Below are 20,209 nucleotides of genomic sequence, written 5' to 3'. Positions count from 1 at the left end.
TTCTATTTTGATGTAATATTTCTTGAAATATAGTAATAAAATATTTGTGAATGTAGTAAGGCCTTAATTATCAATTATCCAAATTAATACAATAATTCTTGACAAATATATAAATCAATTTTTAAAGATATTAATTATAAGTATTAAGTTATAATATAAAAAAGTGTGCTGTTTTTAATAACGAATATATGCTCGTAACTAGTGAACTAATATAATATACTATATAAACACTTTTTGTGTGTCTGATATATCCAGTTTAAATTATCTAACTTTTGTATATAATAAATAGATAATATATTAAATATAATATAACATAAATAACAAAACCTAGAAAAACATTTTTTAATATATAAATAATAGTAAGCATTAAATTCGAATGAATATACTCTTGGTAGCACGAACTAGAAAACTGTTATCATATGATATATGAACACGTTCTATGTGTGTGATATCCCAAGTTTAGCGATCAGAACAACATCTACCAGCACTTGCATGTGGAAGACGATCCGGTTTTGTTGCTTTGTCGCCATTGTCGCTAACGCAATCGAACGACAGACGCAAAAACAAAATCGGAATCACCACTCCTCCCCCCTTTTCCCCGCTTATTTTCCAACGGCTTCGAAGCTTCGGTCCCGCTTTCTGTATTTTCCTTCTTAAATGTACATTTCCTCTCGAATCAACGACATTGTATAACAGTATTTTCAGTTTCGATGTCACTAACAAACAAAAACCAACCAGATTTCTATTGTTTTATGATTTCCACTTTAATTTCGTAGAGAGTGCAATTTTATTAATTTCCCGTCATTCGTACCGAACAGTGTTTTTTCAATCGCGATGTAAAAACAATTAGCCGTCCTATATTGTACGTATTCATATCAATAGACAAACACCGACGATTGAAAAGGTCTGTTTTCTCTTACGTTCACCTTATGTCACCTCAAAATACCGAAACGGGAGCCTCAAAGACCACGAAAGATCGCTAATTGCCACCGACCGACCATCGACGTTCTACCATGCGGACCGCGAGCCGTCCGTCGATGGTGGAACGTTAGCCGCTCTGACAGGCGAATGCTAATGCGTACTGTGTTTCGAGGTGACAAGGGCGTGTCAGGTGATAGCTTTGTTTGTTTTGGTGGCCGGGATAGTCGGGTACACGATGAAAGACATACGGTACAAATGGCACACCGGATTGACGAGTGTGGGGATAAGCAAGGAGGTCGAGCTGCCACAGTTCCGCGTCCTGGGCCACAGGCAGAGGCAGAAAGTTATTTCTTTGACGACAGGTAAAGATTTTGTTTGGCGGCGATCGGATGGTATCGATATTGTTGTTCGCTTAATCGAGATAACGTGAAAATGCGGTTGTTCTTCACAGGTACTTTACAGTCGTGTGACTATATACTTACGCTATCAAAAATACTATAAAAGTATGACAAATATGGTAAACTGACATAATTTTTATAATTTCATAAGACAAAAACCTTTTTTATAGTTAATATCTCAATTTCATGGGTTGTGTTATAAATATTGATGGTATTTATGCGTAAAATATATATTTCTACGTAACAATTTTTACATTTATTTATTATATTTTTATTCTACATAAAAAATATCATTGCTTCAATTTTTTTTGAGTTCTTTTTGGCTGGTCTAAAACCAGAAATTAATCGCCCGGTACTAAATCCTGCGATTATGGCGGACGCAAAAGCAGTCATGAAATATTGCCACGGAAATTTTCAAATCTCGATGGGATCTAGTTAGAGCAAATGCAGTTCAGGTTCAATTCAAGCACTTTCAGTTCACATTCAGGTATAAATAATACAGGATAATACATTGGAAGCTACTGCTGGACTAAAAAGTTGAATCTTTCAAGCTGATGGTGCTAATGAAAAAGAGGAAGTATCAGAATCTAGATAAAATCTGCCTCTTTCGCATGTTTATCTTGCTGGTCCTTCTGTATGGCTGCGACAGTTGGACACTATTACAGTCTCACATCTGTAAGCTTGAGGTCTTTCTTGCTGGGCTTGAGGCAAATTCTACTTATTTCTCTCCAAGACCACATTAAAAAAGTCATTCGGTTAACATGCGACAACCAGTGCACAGTTGAGAAAAAAATCCAGGTATGCAGATTACAATAATCTCAACATGGCTGTCCAATAAAAGGTGAACAAATACTTAATAGATATCTGTGGCGAAATCGACCTTTTGTAAAAGATTTAGATCAAAACGATCATCAAACATTCGAACTACTGCGACATCAACGTATTGATTGAGATATAGTCACTGTCTTGCTTTATCTAAAGAAAGAGTTTTTCTTGTATAACATAGTTTACTGTTTGTTGCCAATAAAGTAATCTGTCTGAATTATGTTTCATAGATATCAAAACACTTTAAGTATAATTTTCTTCATCGGCAAAGTAGCTTTAGTCTTGCTTGAGGCGCTGCCACCTCAAAAAATCCGACTGCTTGAACTATTTCTTACTCTATGCTGTGATAAATCACTGATTCATTAAAGGCGTCAAACCAAATCCAAAAATAATTTCTATTGAGTCTTGACTCGACATAACTTTGACATGTGACAGTTGTGGTGGACCATGAGAAATTAAAACAACTCTCTTTTTTACGTCAAAATATGTTTTAAAACAATATGCCTGTTAATAAGAGGTCTAAAGTCTTAACAACTCACACGATCTTTGATTCTTAAGCTACTTATCACCATATCATGAATGTTTTCAGGTATTTGTGAAGTGGTAACCTCATCTAAATACTTATAGAGTCAGATTTTATTAATAATTTCCTTGTTTTTCACAATAAAATGTTTTAATTCTGCACATAATAACATTTTTAAATAGAAAGATATGAAGAACAAATTATTTTTAATCAAATGATTTTAAAAGAAATATTTTATGCGAAATACCACTTGAGTTGATTGAATTTAACCAAATATGAAGGCTTTAATATTTAATATCACAATGTTGATGCATAGCTGACTCTTTTACTATTTTGTCAGTAAAAGAAAAAAGTTATTTGAGACAAATTGTCTTTCTTGGAAATACGCGCCAGATATCTATCCTCCCTTCTAAATAATTCGTAGTTCCTTCAGATATTTTCAAAATATTCCTAATGATTCTGTAAATTGTAACCAACTCATAACTAATCTCTTCTATAAACTTCTTCGATATATCAAAGAACTTCTTGTGTTCAACATCAAATAACCACATATTTTGCACTATAAAAACTGTAGGAAATAATGGTAGGTCTGGTGAGACAACGTTCAAGAGAAAACAACGACTTCTTTCATGTCTCAAAATATGATAAATTTCAAATACACGGACCGACTTTGATCTAATATATATTAATTTCATGACGATTATTGTAAATTAAATAACTGGATGGTGCATTAACTTGAGCTCAACAAAATCACCTCCCAACAGATGCAGTGTGATAGGAAACAGTCACCAGTACTATAAAATTGCTACAATTGATACTAGTGAAGATAATGGGAACCTCAACTAAAGAATCAACATCAAAATCGCAGCTAGAATAACATATGTAATCTAAAGTCCATGAAGCGTCCATCAGCGGGTGCCATATCCCCAAATTTAATGCAGTAGCAGAAGCGATCCACAGGGGTCAACTGTGAGGCCGTTTCGGTTTAATGTATTGGTAAGCCCAGAGCCAGTCCCACATAATCCGGTCCAACGTGTCACTCCAGAGCAAGTCTCCGCGACCAGGTATGCGTCATGCATTTCATCGCTTGGTCTTAGGCCAGAACAAAAAAAAAGTCGACAATACATTTTGATAGAAGGCACACATTACGAAAAACAACAGAAAGTAAAGTAAATTGAATCTCTAAAAAATGCACTGCCTGCTTGGACGCCAATCCGAATCATGGTCATCTGACCATCTGATCTGTTAAACAAGCGCCACGATCAAAAACATAATATATGGTCGTTAATTATGATAATATGCAAGAATACGTTACACCAATTCAATTCAGTGTTAACTGAAAGAGTTTTAAGATCAATAGCCACTACGTCATTCTGTTCACGTAACAGAAACGTCCACTGAATCCATTGTCCAAGTAAGAGTGGAATTTGTTGCGAAGTACCCTCGTTTAACACGATCAGTACCCTATCAGTACAGAAGCGTCCAGGCAGATTTTAAGATGAGGATTCAGTAGAAACAATATGACTACAACCTTTAATATTTTAGGATGAAAAGCTTAAAAGTTTGTGTAAGTTTGTTTCCATAGAATTTTGCCTATATTTATAGAATACCAATTAAAAATCCTGTTATTTACAGTTTGAACCTGATTTTATATATTAAGAAGACATTTACAGTTACGTTAACATAACATCTGATTTTTAAAATGATATGAACTTAATATGAGAAAACTTTCATCAGTTCACTAAAACCTACGTTACCATGCATGTTGCAAGTTCAGTTCTAGTAAAAATTATTTATTTTTTAAGTGTAAATTACGCTGCCATTATAGTTATATAATCTATACACTACAATGTTTTTAGAATGTATATAGTCACACGAACATGATTTTTTCGAAAAAAAAATTAAATATTCGCGATCCTAATGAAGTTAATGAAGCTAAAGTGAACAATATCGATTGCCATCATAATAAAGCATTGTCACGAAAATATGCCTGTACCACCGAGTTTCTTTAAAACACGCCATCAACAAACTGACAAGAACAAACCTACAGATCAGGCCCAGCTTCCGTTTATCTCCCCCCCCCCCCCCCAACGATTTATTTCCATCCCCCGATTATTCGACGTTATATTATTTTGTGTGCACCTGTTTTCGTTCGCACATTCGATGTTTTGGCGACACTGTTCGGCACACGTGCCTGTGTGGCTTGTGATTGCAGTCGGTTACACCATGCGAGACATCCGATATAAATGGAACGAAGGACCAAACTCAGTGGGCGTGTCCAACGAGGTGTCCTTGCCCCAGTTCAAGGTGCTTGGGCACAGGCAAAGGGCCATGGAGATATCGCTCACCACAGGTACTAGCTCCCACGACAAACTAGCTCATAACTAAATCTCAATAAAACGACTCTCATCCGAACCGAAGAAACACCACTTCTTCCTCTAACTAAATGGTTAATTTGTTTTGATAGTTTCTTTTCGTGCTTATAGTGTCACGGTTCATTGTAACTAGCTTCCATGTCCACACCAGCTTCATTTGTTTGATCGCTTCATATAGTCAGGGCGTCACTCAGATATTAATGAAACATAACGATATCCAAAAAAGACAATCATTAATCCTGTGAATTAATAGCTAATAATAATATAAACATATATTATTCTAAATATAAACTAAATGATGTCTCCACATAAATTGGCTGTAATATGTTTTGCTGTAAATCACAATCAATATATACTACTGAATATACATGTACTGAAATATACACATGATTATCCAACAAGCAATCTATAAGAAACTGAGACATAAGATAAAATCAATCAGGGCCACAATATTATATTTTTTAATATTATCACTGATATTCGACAATTCATTAACATCATTGAATATCAAGTCATTCAATTGTATATATTACACGGTCAGAAATATGTTAGAAGTACATAAAAAACTGATATAACATTGATATACTGAGACATAAGGTACCATAAATAACCATAAAGCAATTACTTTATACTAGTGATGTTATTGGATTATCTGTAAAAAAACAACGGACAAAATTAAACTATAGACAAAAGTCCCTATAGTTGAGCTACATGGTAATATTATTTATATAATAATCAGATTTTAAAAAAAAAGAAAATGTTTTTTATGTGAATTTATTCAAATACATTTTAAAATCTTATCGACGATATATTTTCCATTTTGATCGCTGTCCTTTTACCACGTTTTGGTAAAATCATAATTACATCACTCTATAATTCCTAATATTTGTGGGTAAAGAACTAAACCAAAAACTTTAGGCCATTAAGAGTCTTTCAGAGACCGATACAAATGGCAGTCCTACGGGACCACGATGATAAATCAAAACTTACTATCCAATCTTTCTCGATATTTGTTGAGTTACTAAAGATGTGTGTGGCCTATCTTTATCGTCATAGAAAACAACGCCTTTCTAAATGATCAAATGTGTTTCCTATTTTTAATCGTCTGATTCACTCGCATTGACCTAATTAAGGATTTTGTCAGATTTGAGCAGCTCATGATGAATAATTCCTTTTTAATCGTTTGTGAAACTTCTCTGGTCTTGTGAAACTTGTGAAAACTAGTATCAATGTTTGTCCAATCAATAGTTTCTCTTATAAAGCGTAATTTTTTTTATATATTTAAGGACTTATTGTAGTCTATAGCCATGTGTTCTAGATTTTTTGAAGTAAAAAAGAAAATAGGGAAACTGTTATTTTGTTTAGATAGTAATATAAATAACCGGTATCTCATAATCTAATAGTTTATGATGCGCCGATTATCTTTTATTTAATAGTGGTTTACATTAATACTTTTTATGCATTTTGACCAAGCTAATAGATATTACTTATCAAAATAGTCTAAGCAAATAATACAAGTTCTGAAAACTAGTATCAATTTTTATATTCCCAAAAATATAGCTAGTTTCTCTTATGAAGCGTACTTTTTTTTAAATATTTAAGGAGGTATTGTAGTCTATAGCCATGTATTCTAAGTTTTTGAAGTGAAATAGAAAATTGGGAAACTGCTCTTTTTTATAAATATAAATAAAAAAAATATAAAAGTAAATATAAACAATTAACATAGATTTGGAAATGTAGTACCAATCTATGTATTCTCAATAGATTTAGCACGATTCCCTTATAAGGTGTTCTGTTATTATTCTTTTAAGGGGCTATTCTAGTTTAGAATTCTAGTTAGAATTTATTCAAACAAATTTCAAAATCTTATCGATGATATATTTTCCATTTTGATCACTGTCCTTTTACCACTTTTTGGTAAAATCATAATTACGTCACTCTATAATTCCTAATATTTGTGGGTAAAGAACTAAACCAAAAACTTTAGGCCATTAGGAGTCTTTCAGAGACCGATACAAATGGCAGTCCTACGGGACCACGATGATAAATCAAAACTTACTATCCAATCTTTCTCGATATTTGTTGAGTTACTAAAGATGTGTGTGGCCTATCTTTATCGTCATAGAAAACAACGCCTTTCCAAATGATCAAATGTGTTTCCCTTTTTTAATCGTCTGATTCACTCGCATTGACCTAATTAAGGATTTTGTCAGATTTGAGCAGCTCATGATGAATAATTCCTTTTTAATCGTTTGTGAAACTTCTCTGGTCTTGTGAAACTTGTGAAAACTAGTATCAATGTTTGTCCAATCAATAGTTTCTCTTATAAAGCGTAATTTTTTTTATATATTTAAGGACTTATTGTAGTCTATAGCCATGTGTTCTAGATTTTTTGAAGTGAAATAGAAAATAGGGAAACTGTTATTTTGTTTAGATAGTAATATAAATAACCGGTATCTCATAATCTAATAGTTTATGATGCGCCGATTATCTTTTATTTAATAGTGGTTTATATTAATACTTTTTATGCATTTTGATCAAGCTAATATATATTACTTATGAAAATAATATAAGCAATTAATACAAATTCTGAAAGCTGGTATCAATTTTTGTATTCCCAAAAATATAGCTAGTTTCTCTTATGAAGCGTACTTTTTTTAATATATTTAAGGAGGTATTGTAGTCTATAGCCATGTATTCTAAGTTTTTGAAGTGAAATAGAAAATTGGGAAACTGCTCTTTTTTATAAATATAAATAAAAAAATATAAAAGTAAATATAAACAGTTAACATAGATTTGGAAATGTAGTACCAATCTATGTATTCTCAATAGATTTAGCACGATTCCCTTATAAGGTGTTCTGTTATTATTCTTTTAAGGGGCTATTCTAATTTAGAATTTTAGTTAGAATTTATTCAAACAAATTTGATCGCTGTCCTTTTACCACTTTTTGGTAAAATCATAATTACGTCACTCTATAATTCCTAATATTTGTGGGTAAAGAACTAAACCAAAAACTTTAGGCCATTAGGAGTCTTTCAGAGACCGATACAAATGGCAGTCCTACGGGACCACGATGATGAATCAAAACTTACTATCCAATCTTTCTCGATATTTGTTGAGTTACTAAAGATGTGTGTGGCCTATCTTTATCGTCATAGAAAACAACGCCTTTCTAAATGATCAAATGTGTTTCCTATTTTTAATCGTCTGATTCACTCGCATTGACCTAATTAAGGATTTTGTCAGATTTGAGCAGCTCATGATGAATAATTCCTTTTTAATCGTTTGTGAAACTTCTCTGGTCTTGTGAAACTTGTGAAAACTAGTATCAATGTTTGTCCAATCAATAGTTTCTCTTATAAAGCGTAATTTTTTTTATATATTTAAGAACTTATTGTAGTCTATAGCCATGTGTTCTAGATTTTTTGAAGTGAAATAGAAAATAGGGAAACTGTTATTTTGTTTAGATAGTAATATAAATAACCGGTGTCTCATAATTTAATAGTTCATGATACGCCGATTATCTTTTATTTAATAGTGGTTTACATTAATACTTTTTATGCATTTTGACCAAGCTAATAGATATTACTTATCAAAATAGTCTAAGCAAATATTACAAGTTCTGAAAACTAGTATCAATTTTTATATTCCCAAAAATATAGCTAGTTTCTCTTATGAAGCGTACTTTTTTTTATATATTTAAGGAGGTATTGTATTCTATAGCCATGTATTCTAAGTTTTTGAAGTGAAATAGAAAATTGGGAAACTGCTCTTTTTTGTAAATATAAATAAAAAAAATGTAAAAGTAAATATAAACAGTTAACATAGATTTGGAAATATAGTACCAATCTATGTAATGTATGTATGTAATGTTAATCCGATCAAAAGTATAATTTTCTTCAGCGCGGGCAGGCCTTATAACCGTTTGTGAAACTTCTCTGGTCTTGTGAAACTTGTAAAAACTAGTATCAATGTTTGTCAAATCAATAGTTTCTCTTATAAAGCGTAATTTTTTTATATATTTAAGCATTTATTGTAGTCTATAGCCATGTATTCTAGATTTTTTGAAGTGAAATAGAAAATAGGGAAACTGTTATTTTGTTTAGATAGTAATATAAATAACCGGTGTCTCATAATCTAATAGTTTATGATGCGCCGATTATTTTTTATTTAATAATGGTTTATATTAATACTTTTTATGCATTTTGATCAAGCTAATATATATTACTTATGAAAATAATATAAGCAATTAATACAAATTCTGAAAGCTGGTATCAATTTTTGTATTCCCAAAAATATAGCTAGTTTCTCTTATGAAGCGTACTTTTTTTAATATATTTAAGGAGGTATTGTAGTCTATAGCCATGTATTCTAAGTTTTTGAAGTGAAATAGAAAATTGGGAAACTGCTCTTTTTTATAAATATAAATAAAAAAATATAAAAGTAAATATAAACAGTTAACATAGATTTGGAAATGTAGTACCAATCTATGTATTCTCAATAGATTTAGCACGATTCCCTTATAAGGTGTTCTGTTATTATTCTTTTAAGGGGCTATTCTAGTTTAGAATTCTAGTTAGAATTTATTCAAACAAATTTCAAAATCTTATCGATGATATATTTTCCATTTTGATCGCTGTCCTTTTACCACTTTTTGGTAAAATCATAATTACGTCACTGTATAATTCCTAATATTTGTGGGTAAAGAATTAAACCAAAAACTTTAGGCCATTAGGAGTCTTTCAGAGACTGATAAAAATGGCAGTCCTACGGGACCACGATGATGAATCAAAACTTACTATCCAATCTCTCTCGATATTTGTTGAGTTACTAAAGATGTGTGTGGCCTATCTTTATCGTCATGGAAAACAACACCTTTCCAAATGATCAATTGTGTTCCCTTTTTTTAATCGTCTAACTCACTCGCATTGTTCTAGTTAAGGGTTTTGTCAGATTTGAGCAGCTCATGATGAATAATTCCTTTTTAATCCCATCAAAAGTACAATTTTCTTCAGCGCGGGCAGGCTTTATAACCGTTTGTGAAACTTCTCTGGTCTTGTGAAACTTGTGAAACTTGTGAAAACTAGTATCAATGTTTGTCAAATCAATAGTTTCTCTTATAAAGCGTTTTTTTTATTTTTAAAGATTTATTGTAGTCTATAGCCATGTGTTCTAGATTTTTTGAAGTGAAATAGAAAATAGGGAAACTGTTATTTTGTTTAGACAGTAATTTAAATAACCGGTGTCTCATAATCTAATAGTTTATGATGCGCCGATTACCTTTTATTTAATAGTGGTTTATATTAATACTTTTTATGCATTTTGATCAAGCTAATATATATTACTTATGAAAATAATATAAGCAATTAATACAAATTCTGAAAACTGGTATCAATTTTTGTGTTCATAAAAATATAGCTAGTTTCTCTTATGAAGCGTACTTTTTTTAATATATTTAAGGAGGCATTGTAGTCTATAGCCATATATTCTAAGTTTTTGAAGTGAAACAGAAAATTGGGAAACTGCTCTTTTTTATAAATATAAATTAAAAAAAAATAAAAGTAAATATAAACAGTTAACATAGATTTGGAAATGTAGTACAAATCTATGTATTCTCAATAGATTTAGCACGATTCCTTATAAGGTGTTCTGTTAGTATTCTTTTAAGGGGCTATTCTAGTTTAGAATTCTAGTTAGAATTTATTCAAACACATTTCAATTTGATCGCTGTCCTTTTACCACTTATTGGTAAAATCATAATTAGGTCACTCTATAATTCCTAATATTTGTGGGTAAAGAACTAAACCAAAAACTTTAGGCCATTAGGAGTCTTTCGTAGACTGATACAAATGGCAGTCCTACGGGACTACGATGATGAATCAAAACTTACTATCCAATATCTCTCGATATTTGTTGAGTTACTAAAGATGTGTGTGGCCTATCTTTATCGTCATAGAAAACAACGCCTTTCCAAATGATCAAATGTGTTTCCTTTTTTTAATCATCTGATTCGCTTCCATTGACCTAGTTAAGGATTTTGTCAGATTTGAGCAGCTCATGATGAATAATTCCTCTTTAATCCCATCAAAACCATAATTTTCTTCAGCGCGGGCAGGCTTTATAACCGTTTGTGAAACTTCTCTGGTCTTCGACCAATGCATTTTATAGTCGTACATGATCCACTTTTCATAGCCTGTAATGATTTATTTCAAAAATGCCTCGATTTAATTTTGTTTCAACAGCGATCCACAAGTGGAAACTCATTGTGCATTAATTTTTTCACTATTAATCTATGCAGAACCCAAGTATCCAGCTTTTTTGATATTCAGTTTTATTTAAATGGCTGAAAACTACCTTAGGATTGATTTTCATTTCCGCAACTATGTCTACCTGCAGTAGTTACCTATTTGTTTACCTAGTTCTATCTTTTGTCTTTTTGGGAATAAAAATATACTATTTGACGAAAATTGACTTGTGACTATTAAACACGCTATAGTATGGATTCATTGAATAGTAACACTAAAGATAACCTTTATACTTTAGAGTCATCTGGGAAAACCCGAAATTACATATTTCCTAACCAAGCATTAACTATTAGGACAAAATTATTTACTATCATGCATGTAATATAAACACATATAGTTACCGTCTAAAGAGCTTTAAGAAAAACTAACATATTTATATGTACCAGTAACACTAAAAACTATTAAGACTAATGTTAACTCTAAAAACATAGTGATCTAGAGAAGACTACAATCAAATATATCAAGTGCTAAGTGCTAGTGTACTGATGTAAAAGTACCAATATTAAAAATGACCCTCAAACCAAATCTATAAATAAAGTACACGAAAAACAAAAGACTAAACAATACTTGAATTATTACGAACCTTTGGACAATCTCAAAAATGTATCCAACGTGGAAATTCTTTGGCTTGCAATGACATTCAAAATAACAATATGAAAATTAATTTAATGACCTAGTATATCTCATATAAGACAGAGAAAATAATTGATTTTATTATAAGAAATGCAAGAATTATACATTGAAAAAAGACAATGAAATAAATTAGACACTAAAATATTACCTATGAAAAACAATGTGATAAAATTAATGTTTATATATTTTAAAAAAACAAGTGCCTTAAGCAGTAATATTAACGTATATCTTACAAGGTGACTCAAAGATTTATTTAAATATCCTGAAACAAATCAACAAAATTCAAGTGACATAAAAGTCAGTAGTGAAATTAAGGAAAAATAAATAAAAAATGTTAGTATTGAAAAAAAGCTTAGTCTAATACAAATTAAAATATATTCTCATTATAAAATGGCATATATCAAAAGCGTCTTTATTGAATTCTGATGTAAACTAAAATTATTAATTCAATACCAAAGAAATAAAGAGCAACCTACCAATTATATGTACTATAAATACTTATAATATAATAACAACAACATATTATATGCAATACATTATATTTTAAAAAAGTCAATACTCTAAAGGTAAAAATATGTTGAAATGTAGTAGACAAAAACCAACATATTTTCGAATCGCATCACTTTTTACATGTCAGTATAATGATCAATTTCATGAAACCGTTTTTATCAACAATAAGAGAAACAAATGGAATTATATTATATAATTAAAATAAATTATAGAAAAAATATATTCCAGAAATCTGTTTTTAATTATCTTAAATAGCTAAAACTAAAACTCATAATTCTTCTTGTCATATCACCATATTTAGATATTTAGAACTGTTAAATAACCAGAAATACAAAAGAGAACTAAATATTTCTTATTTATTCTTAAATCCAGGATAATTCTCAATATACACCCTTCTTAGTACGATTTATTATTTAAAATATAACAGCAAGAAAGCCTAATAGTTTTTCTTCATTTAGTTCAATAGTTTTTTTTCATATTAATTAAAATTAAATTAAATATTGCCATAAAATATAGTTATTTAAGCTTTCATGTACAATATATTTTTGTGACTCTAATAATGTTATATCCTTATATATAAAACCACTAAAACTTTCTCAAACTATCAGTCACCAAACAAGAATATTCCAACAAATATAACCATTATTACAGCAGCTATTGTATTTAAAGGATTAATGACAAGTTGCTTGAAAAATTACTAAAAAACCTACAACTCTGAGTGACAAACCTTCCATGATAATCATCTAGATCACCATCAGATACTCGTCATTCACTTGAAAACATTCCCCCATAGGAAACTATTCTCGACTGGCTTGCGAAATCCAGTTCGTACGCTCCATGGGTTACTACCTGATCCAGATCTACATCCCCTCTGGACTGATCGTTATTATATCCTGGGTCAGTTTCTGGTTGAACAGGAACGCGACACCAGCCAGAGTGGCCCTCGGCGTCACCACCGTGTTGACCATGACCACGCTGATGTCCTCTACGAACGCCGCGCTGCCAAAGATATCCTACGTCAAATCGATTGACGTCTACTTGGGTACATGCTTCGTGATGGTCTTCGCCAGCTTATTAGGTGAGTAATTATATTTACCAAAATCATTGTGAAAATACTGAATATTAAAATTTATTGTTAAATGGGGGTTATAAAAAGTCCTATATATTACGTTTCTGTAACTGTATTTACGTTATTAATATTTGTCGTTGCCAACAAACAAGTCATAGTTAAACACATTTTTTTGGCATTTTTTTTTATTCAAAAGTCCCCAGTCTACCATAGTTAAACACATTTTGTAGTACGATTTGTCCTTTTCTTCAAAATAGGCCTTAGTTTCGTCAATCACCTTTTCATTCGACGAAAATTTCTTCCCAGCGAGCATTCTTTCGAGATATGAGAACAGGAAATAGTCGCAGGGGGCCAGATCTGGAGAATTCGGTGGATGAGGAAGCAATTCAAAGCCCAATTCATGGATTTTTACACGGTCCATTATCTTGGTGAAGCAGCACTTTCTTTTTCTTCAAATGCGGCCGATTCTCGGCGATTTCGTCCTTCAAACGGTCCAATAACATTATATAATAGTCGCTGTTGATGGTCCTTCCTTTTTCAAGGTAGTCAATGAAAATTATTCCATGCGCATCCCAAAATATAGACACCATAAACTTGCCAGCCGACTGTTCCATTTTCCAACGCTTTGGAGCAGATTTATCGTGTGGAGTCCACTCGAGTGACTGTCGATTGAACTTCGGAGTGACATGATGGAGCCATGTTTCATCCATTGACATATATCGACGAAAAAACTCGGGTTTATTACGCTTGATCATCTTCAAACACTGCTCCGAATTATCAACTCGTCGTTGTTTTTGTTCAAAAGTGAGTTCGGGCGGCACCTACTTTGCACAGAGCTTTCTCATACCCAAATATTCGAGAATGATATGATGTACACCTTCAGTTTATATCATTAGAGTGTCTGCTATTTCATTCAATTTCAATTTACGGCCATTCAAAATCATTTTGTGGATTTTTAAAATATTTTCGTCGGTAACAACCTCTTTTGGGCGTCCACTGCGTTCACCGTCTTCGGTGCTCATTTCACCACGTCTGAACTTAGCGAACGTCAATATGGGCAATCCTTAGTGGTTGATTTTTCTGGAACAGTGTTCGGAAACTCCACATCAAGCCAAGTTCTTGCTTCAACTGTATTTTTTCAACATTTTTTCACAGTAACAAAAGTTGCTTCACTCAAAATGCTATAATTCACAAAGTAATGATCCTACAGCTGTCAAATTCATACACACATCTTTTGAGGGTTAGGTCTAACTAAAAAACATATGGATTTAATTCTAGTAGCGCCATCTATGTGTCGGGCCAGGGACTTTTCAATTGACCTCTCATATCACGCTTAAGGTATGAACTGTGATTTTGAGATAAAATATTGTCAGCTCTATATTATACTTTTTTCATTAAGTACTTTAAGCGCTATCTTTTTTCTACTAAAAGTTCTGTTGTTAATAGTATTTGCAACGTTTAGTTATACTTTCTATATATGAAACTACATAAATGTATTTGCATCCAATATTTGGTAGATATTTTGTACATTTTCTCCAATTTTATAAAGCTAAGATGAATATCAACAAAAATCACAAAAAATTATCAGAATCGTTTCGGAATTGCCATAATTTCTTATACAATAATACTTTCCATTTCACCAACAATAGTTATCATATTAGACACATGCTTATATCTATAATTATATTTGTAATGTGAAAAATTATTATTACGAAAAAGTTGTATCTAGCAAATCTAAATGGATGACGAAATTCTCCTTTTGTCATGATCATCAAACCATAGTCGATGGTATCCATTCAAGTACAATTTCTCCTTCTCAGCCAATACACTATCAGTACCCCAGTATTTTGAAGAAGTATCCTCCACACAAAAGATCGATTTTGCCACAAAAGTTTGTGAGGAATTCGTCTACTTTTCATTCGACGGGCATGTCCAAACCATTGTACTTCCCTGAATTTGTTCCTCATTTGTACAATGATTGTTATATCTTAAATAATGTCAGACTATAACAGTGTTCAAGTCTCGTAGCCATACAGAACGATAGACAAGTGTTCGAAAGAGGTGTATTATAGTCATGATTGTAATATTTCCTCCCTTTCACACGCAAAACTTAGAAAAGCAAAAGATCCTACAGCAAAAGGTCCGCTTCGGCTTATTACTTCAGGTGTAGATAAAGAAGTGATACCACTTTTTTTTCATCAGTACTTGATCCATCTGGACCTCGTTGAGATTTACAATAGCGGGCCATCAATTAGTTGTCAATACCTTGGTATTATCTTAATAAATTATAAACCCATATAAAGAATGCTAGAAACCTGAATATCTATATCAACGAATATAACACTGTCATCAGCGAACATCCGATCGATCCAAGAGTGTTCGTAGCATCATACTGAATCGATTGCTCTGTTGAAAATCGGTGGGGAGATGACATCACATTGACGAACACCATCTCGGCTTTCAACTGAATTTCACAAATTATTACGCGCTCACCTATAGTTAATATCTGATGAAATTTTTTAATTCTTGGGGGACCATGTTCAGCTTCCGAAGCTGCTCAGAATGGGGATCAGTGTATGCAGACGAAAGCAGAGCGAAAATCAATAAAAACGACAATCACACGCTTCTAATACGTTTCTCTATCAGCTGATGTAGCGCGAAAATCTTGTCTACGCAACTTGGATTGGGTTTAAAACCTACCTGTTCTTGTCGGCTTGCCTCATTTTTATGGTCTTCATAAACACCTCCCCAACAATGGAAACAAACAACAACATAAACTCGATAGTTTCATTTACATATTTTCTTTCTTCAACAGGAGATATATATAGTCTACTCAAAGCTATTTTGTACATACGTCATCTAAATTTGTGACGTCAAAACGTCACAATGTTGCCGCATCAAGTATGAGCTTTAGTTCAGTTTGGCTTTGACTTACAAAAAAATTCTAATCTAAATAAAATAAATGAACAAAAATACTGTTATCAAATATAATTTATTTTCACATTATAGTACATCTAAAAACTACAGTTAATTATACAGTCACAATAGTTTATAGGTTAGAGTTATAACCTCTTATCACTATTGCTTTCAAGAATTTTGCATACGTCTGACAACCAGGCGACTTTGATAGACTCATTCGTTTACGCGTTCGAACTAATGAGACAGCATTATGTCTCTTTTTAACTACAATAAAATGAAAAGGAAAATATTGTCTGATTCTGAAACGAATTTAAAAATTGCGACAGACAATATATTAAACATTTTGATGACGTATGTGCAAAAAACTTTGGATAGACTATATATCATTCTTCTTATGGACAGATATGGCAAATGATTCTTTTTATTTTGAAATTTTATTCATCTATTTTAAAAAGAAACCTTCCCATATACTGGGTTTTCTTTCACAGCTAAATATACCTTTCGACAAAACAGGTACATTAATCTATCTTATTTTATCTTATTTATCATTATTATTCTTCATTTCTTCATTTCGTAATTCATTTCTTCTCTACGTAAAAGGTATACCAAATCTCACGCTATTTAGTTTAATACTTAGCGTATTAATATATAAAAGAACTTCAATTAGAATAATTTTACTGGAAGCATAGTTTAATGTAAATTACACTATTACCAAAGATACCGTATAAAAACTGGTAGTTATTTAACGCCCGAAAATTACCAACCAAATTAGACCAGTTGATGGTCCGTTTGGCAGAACTTTTGGTTTCGCGAAAGCCGTAGAGGACGGCTTTTTCGACACGAACCTCTCTTAAAAATTTATAGGCACTTAAAGTTTACAATCATCCGGAGATGCATCGAGGAAAACGTGCCAATTTTCACCAAGCAAAAATCCCGGTTATTATCGTTAGCGGCGCGTTATTCCACTTGATATAGTTGTAAATAATGAAACAAGCGAAAGATTTCATTTAAATTTATATGAATGATAGATGAATTGTTACGCGCCACAGGTATCACATACGTATGTGGCAATATCCACGGTATAACTAATAAAAGTCCTTTTTACTCCATTTCCATTTATATTTAATTAGATGCCTTTGAATATTTTCCAACATTTATACACTTTTATTATGTTCTGGTATGTATTTTGATCAGCGATATCTACAACGTGGAGCAAGAGTACCGTTACTATTTTGTAGCTACATTTTTTTTTTCGTTATGATTGAAAAATTGTATCGGCTACATAGGGACCGCGTTTCGCTATGCAACTTTCGGCTCTTTTTAAGGTATTTTTTATGACCTCCTGTAACATCTGAGGCTGAATTTCATCAACTGAAAGTGTCAAAAATTGTCTTTAAGATGTTGAATCGTTCAGGGCATATTCACATAAAATTTTGAATTCAAAAAAACCCACAAGAAAAAGTTTGGTGCTGTTAAATCCGGAGATCTGGCCACTTCGCGAAATTAGTATTCGTGGAAAAACGTAATTCAATAATTGAATTGTTGAACGAGCTGTGTGTGCTGTGGCCCCATCTTGCTGAAACTACATAGTTATAGTTATTGCTGTGCCATTTCAAACACAAGAAAATTTCGAATCATGTATTGATGCCGTTCAGCAGTAACATTAACTGTAAAAAAATAGGGACCAATAATGGTTCCAGCATGAATACCACACCATATAGTTGCTTTCAGTGGATGCAATGATGTTTCATGAATTAATTGATGATTCTATGTTGCCCAAAACCGACTGTTCTGTTTATTGACGCGGCCACTGAGAAGAAAATGGGCTTCGTCGCTTATTACCGATTTAGACGAAAAATCTTCAATTTCACCAGACAACCTTAGGATTGCATTACTGTACTCAACTCGTTGATCAAGATCTGATCTGAACTGGATTTTGTACAGGAATATCTTCAAATCACTTTTCAAAATTCGCCTTAAACTGCGTGCAGAAATGTGTAACTGGAAACCACGTCTCCGAATTGATGTCTTTGGAAACGCTGCAACCCCATCGCGCACCAGAGCCACATTTTCAGCATTACGAGAGGTCCGTTGTCTTCCAGAACGAGGCCTGCCTGCTGTCGTATTATACTGTTAAAAACTCTCATGTAAACGACAAATTATGATTGTGTGAAGCACTGGACGATTAAGATATTATTGTGGCGATAATCGAAGTATTATTTTCAATAAATATTGTCACTATTCCTGCTCGTTCTTGTGGCGTATATTTATCTACAAAAAAATTCGGACGTCTACACAACACAATAGTTAAAGCGAAACTGAGCTGAATATCACATAACTAAGATGGCGCGCATTCAAAATGACAGCGGGACCACCTTATACAAATTTAAATGCAAGTGCAAATTGTAATAATTGTTAAAAGTAGATTAATGCTTGGTCTGGGAGATCAGTTTTACTAATCAATAAATTTTTAAAATAATTCATTTGGTTTATTCGGACCGCTTGTCTCCAATTATTCCTGTAATATTTATCCAAGTTAAATCAAGGACTGATTTCAAGTTCGAATTCTTTTATTTCCTATATTGAAAAAAATCATATACATATACAAATTTATAACAGAACTGATATTGAATAATATTCAAGCGACTGATTTTTAAAATTATTTTTTTTAGAATACGCCACTGTTGGTTACATGGCCAAAAGGATACAGATGCGGAAGAACCGATTCCTGGCCATACAGAAGATTGCCGAACAGAAGAAGCTGAACGTCGATGGTGGGCCTGACGATCATATGCCCAAACAAACAGTGAGTAATCGTACAATCGGAATTTCAATACAAATAGCAAATAAAATTATAAAATAAGAAGTTAAATTAATGGTACTAATTTTGCATATTACTGAAATCGTTTTATACTTGTCTGACAATGTGTCTTTCAGCAAAACGTTCAGTGCCCACGTTTCTTAAGAATAATGAACGATTCTGACCTTAAATCATCAGTAATCTTAGAACAACTTATAAACATAAGTAACAAAGATTCAACACATTGCGATACTTTCTATTTGGTGATTACTACTCAAGACAGCCTCTGATATTTTGATTTCTATAAATATGAAAACACATTTATTTTAACTTTCAGTGTTTCTCTTTTAATCTCTGTGTTATATTCTTTATGATATTTTTTTACTATTTCTTTCATTTAATTGGGATAATTAACTCAATTAATTGTACTCATAATTTCAAGGATGTTATTCCAGTCAGCTTGCCGAGTATCTGCGACTAGTTTTTCTGCTCTTTTGTATGTAATTGTTCGATAGTTTTAAGAGACACGTTTGGTTGAATTCTTCAAGTCTTCTGCATATTCTTCCTAGTCGTTTATTTATTAACGTTGGATATTGTTCTTTTTTTATTATATTTTCACTCAGTATCAGAATTAGCGGTGATCTAAGCTTGAGTCAAAATTTTCTTCAACTTCCATATATAATGATACCATATTTCTTGCTATGAAGAATTCTAATAGGTCTGGAGTTTTATTGGGCTTAGTCGGGCGATATCTTGGGTTCCCCCTTGTCAGTTAAAAATTGACAGTTGGTTTCTCAGTGGTTAGATCCCCTTAAGAGCTGCTTTAGACAATTCATTAGCTCTAGTTGTCGTCATTCTAGACGCCCATATTATATTTTTGGCATTTAAATCGCCACCCATTGAATATTACAATCTTAATTTACAGTAA

The 20,209-nt window shown here is 32.2% G+C and overlaps 2 protein-coding genes across 9 annotated transcripts in view; one reads left to right on the top strand and one right to left on the bottom strand.

Annotated features, from left to right (window-relative positions):
* Positions 1–20,209, bottom strand: part of LOC143204119 (uncharacterized) — a 40,802-nt gene that overhangs the window by 8,916 nt on the left and 11,677 nt on the right. The gene's annotated exons all lie outside the window — the stretch shown is intronic.
* Rdl (Resistant to dieldrin) overlaps positions 1–20,209 on the top strand; it is a 139,405-nt gene that overhangs the window by 115,527 nt on the left and 3,669 nt on the right. For 5 of the 8 annotated variants that reach the window (XM_076416572.1, XM_076416567.1, XM_076416571.1 and 2 more), the window contains exons 8-10: positions 4,883–5,020; positions 13,287–13,571; positions 19,154–19,287. In XM_076416572.1, coding sequence (XP_076272687.1) covers positions 4,883–5,020; positions 13,287–13,571; positions 19,154–19,287 — 557 coding nt within the window. Of the gene's footprint in view, positions 1–1,145; positions 1,284–4,882; positions 5,021–13,286; positions 13,572–19,153; positions 19,288–20,209 lie in introns of all 8 variants that reach the window. The other 3 variants (XM_076416573.1, XM_076416570.1, XM_076416569.1) reach the window with 1 other exon arrangement.

This window comes from Rhynchophorus ferrugineus, unplaced genomic scaffold, assembly GCF_030347505.1.
Source record: "Rhynchophorus ferrugineus isolate W39M unplaced genomic scaffold, kcgeb_rfMv2 rfM10, whole genome shotgun sequence".
NCBI classification, from domain to species: domain Eukaryota; kingdom Metazoa; phylum Arthropoda; class Insecta; order Coleoptera; family Curculionidae; genus Rhynchophorus; species Rhynchophorus ferrugineus.
The sequence above is the reverse complement of the archived record's forward strand: the minus strand, read 5'-3'. Positions and strand labels throughout refer to the sequence as shown.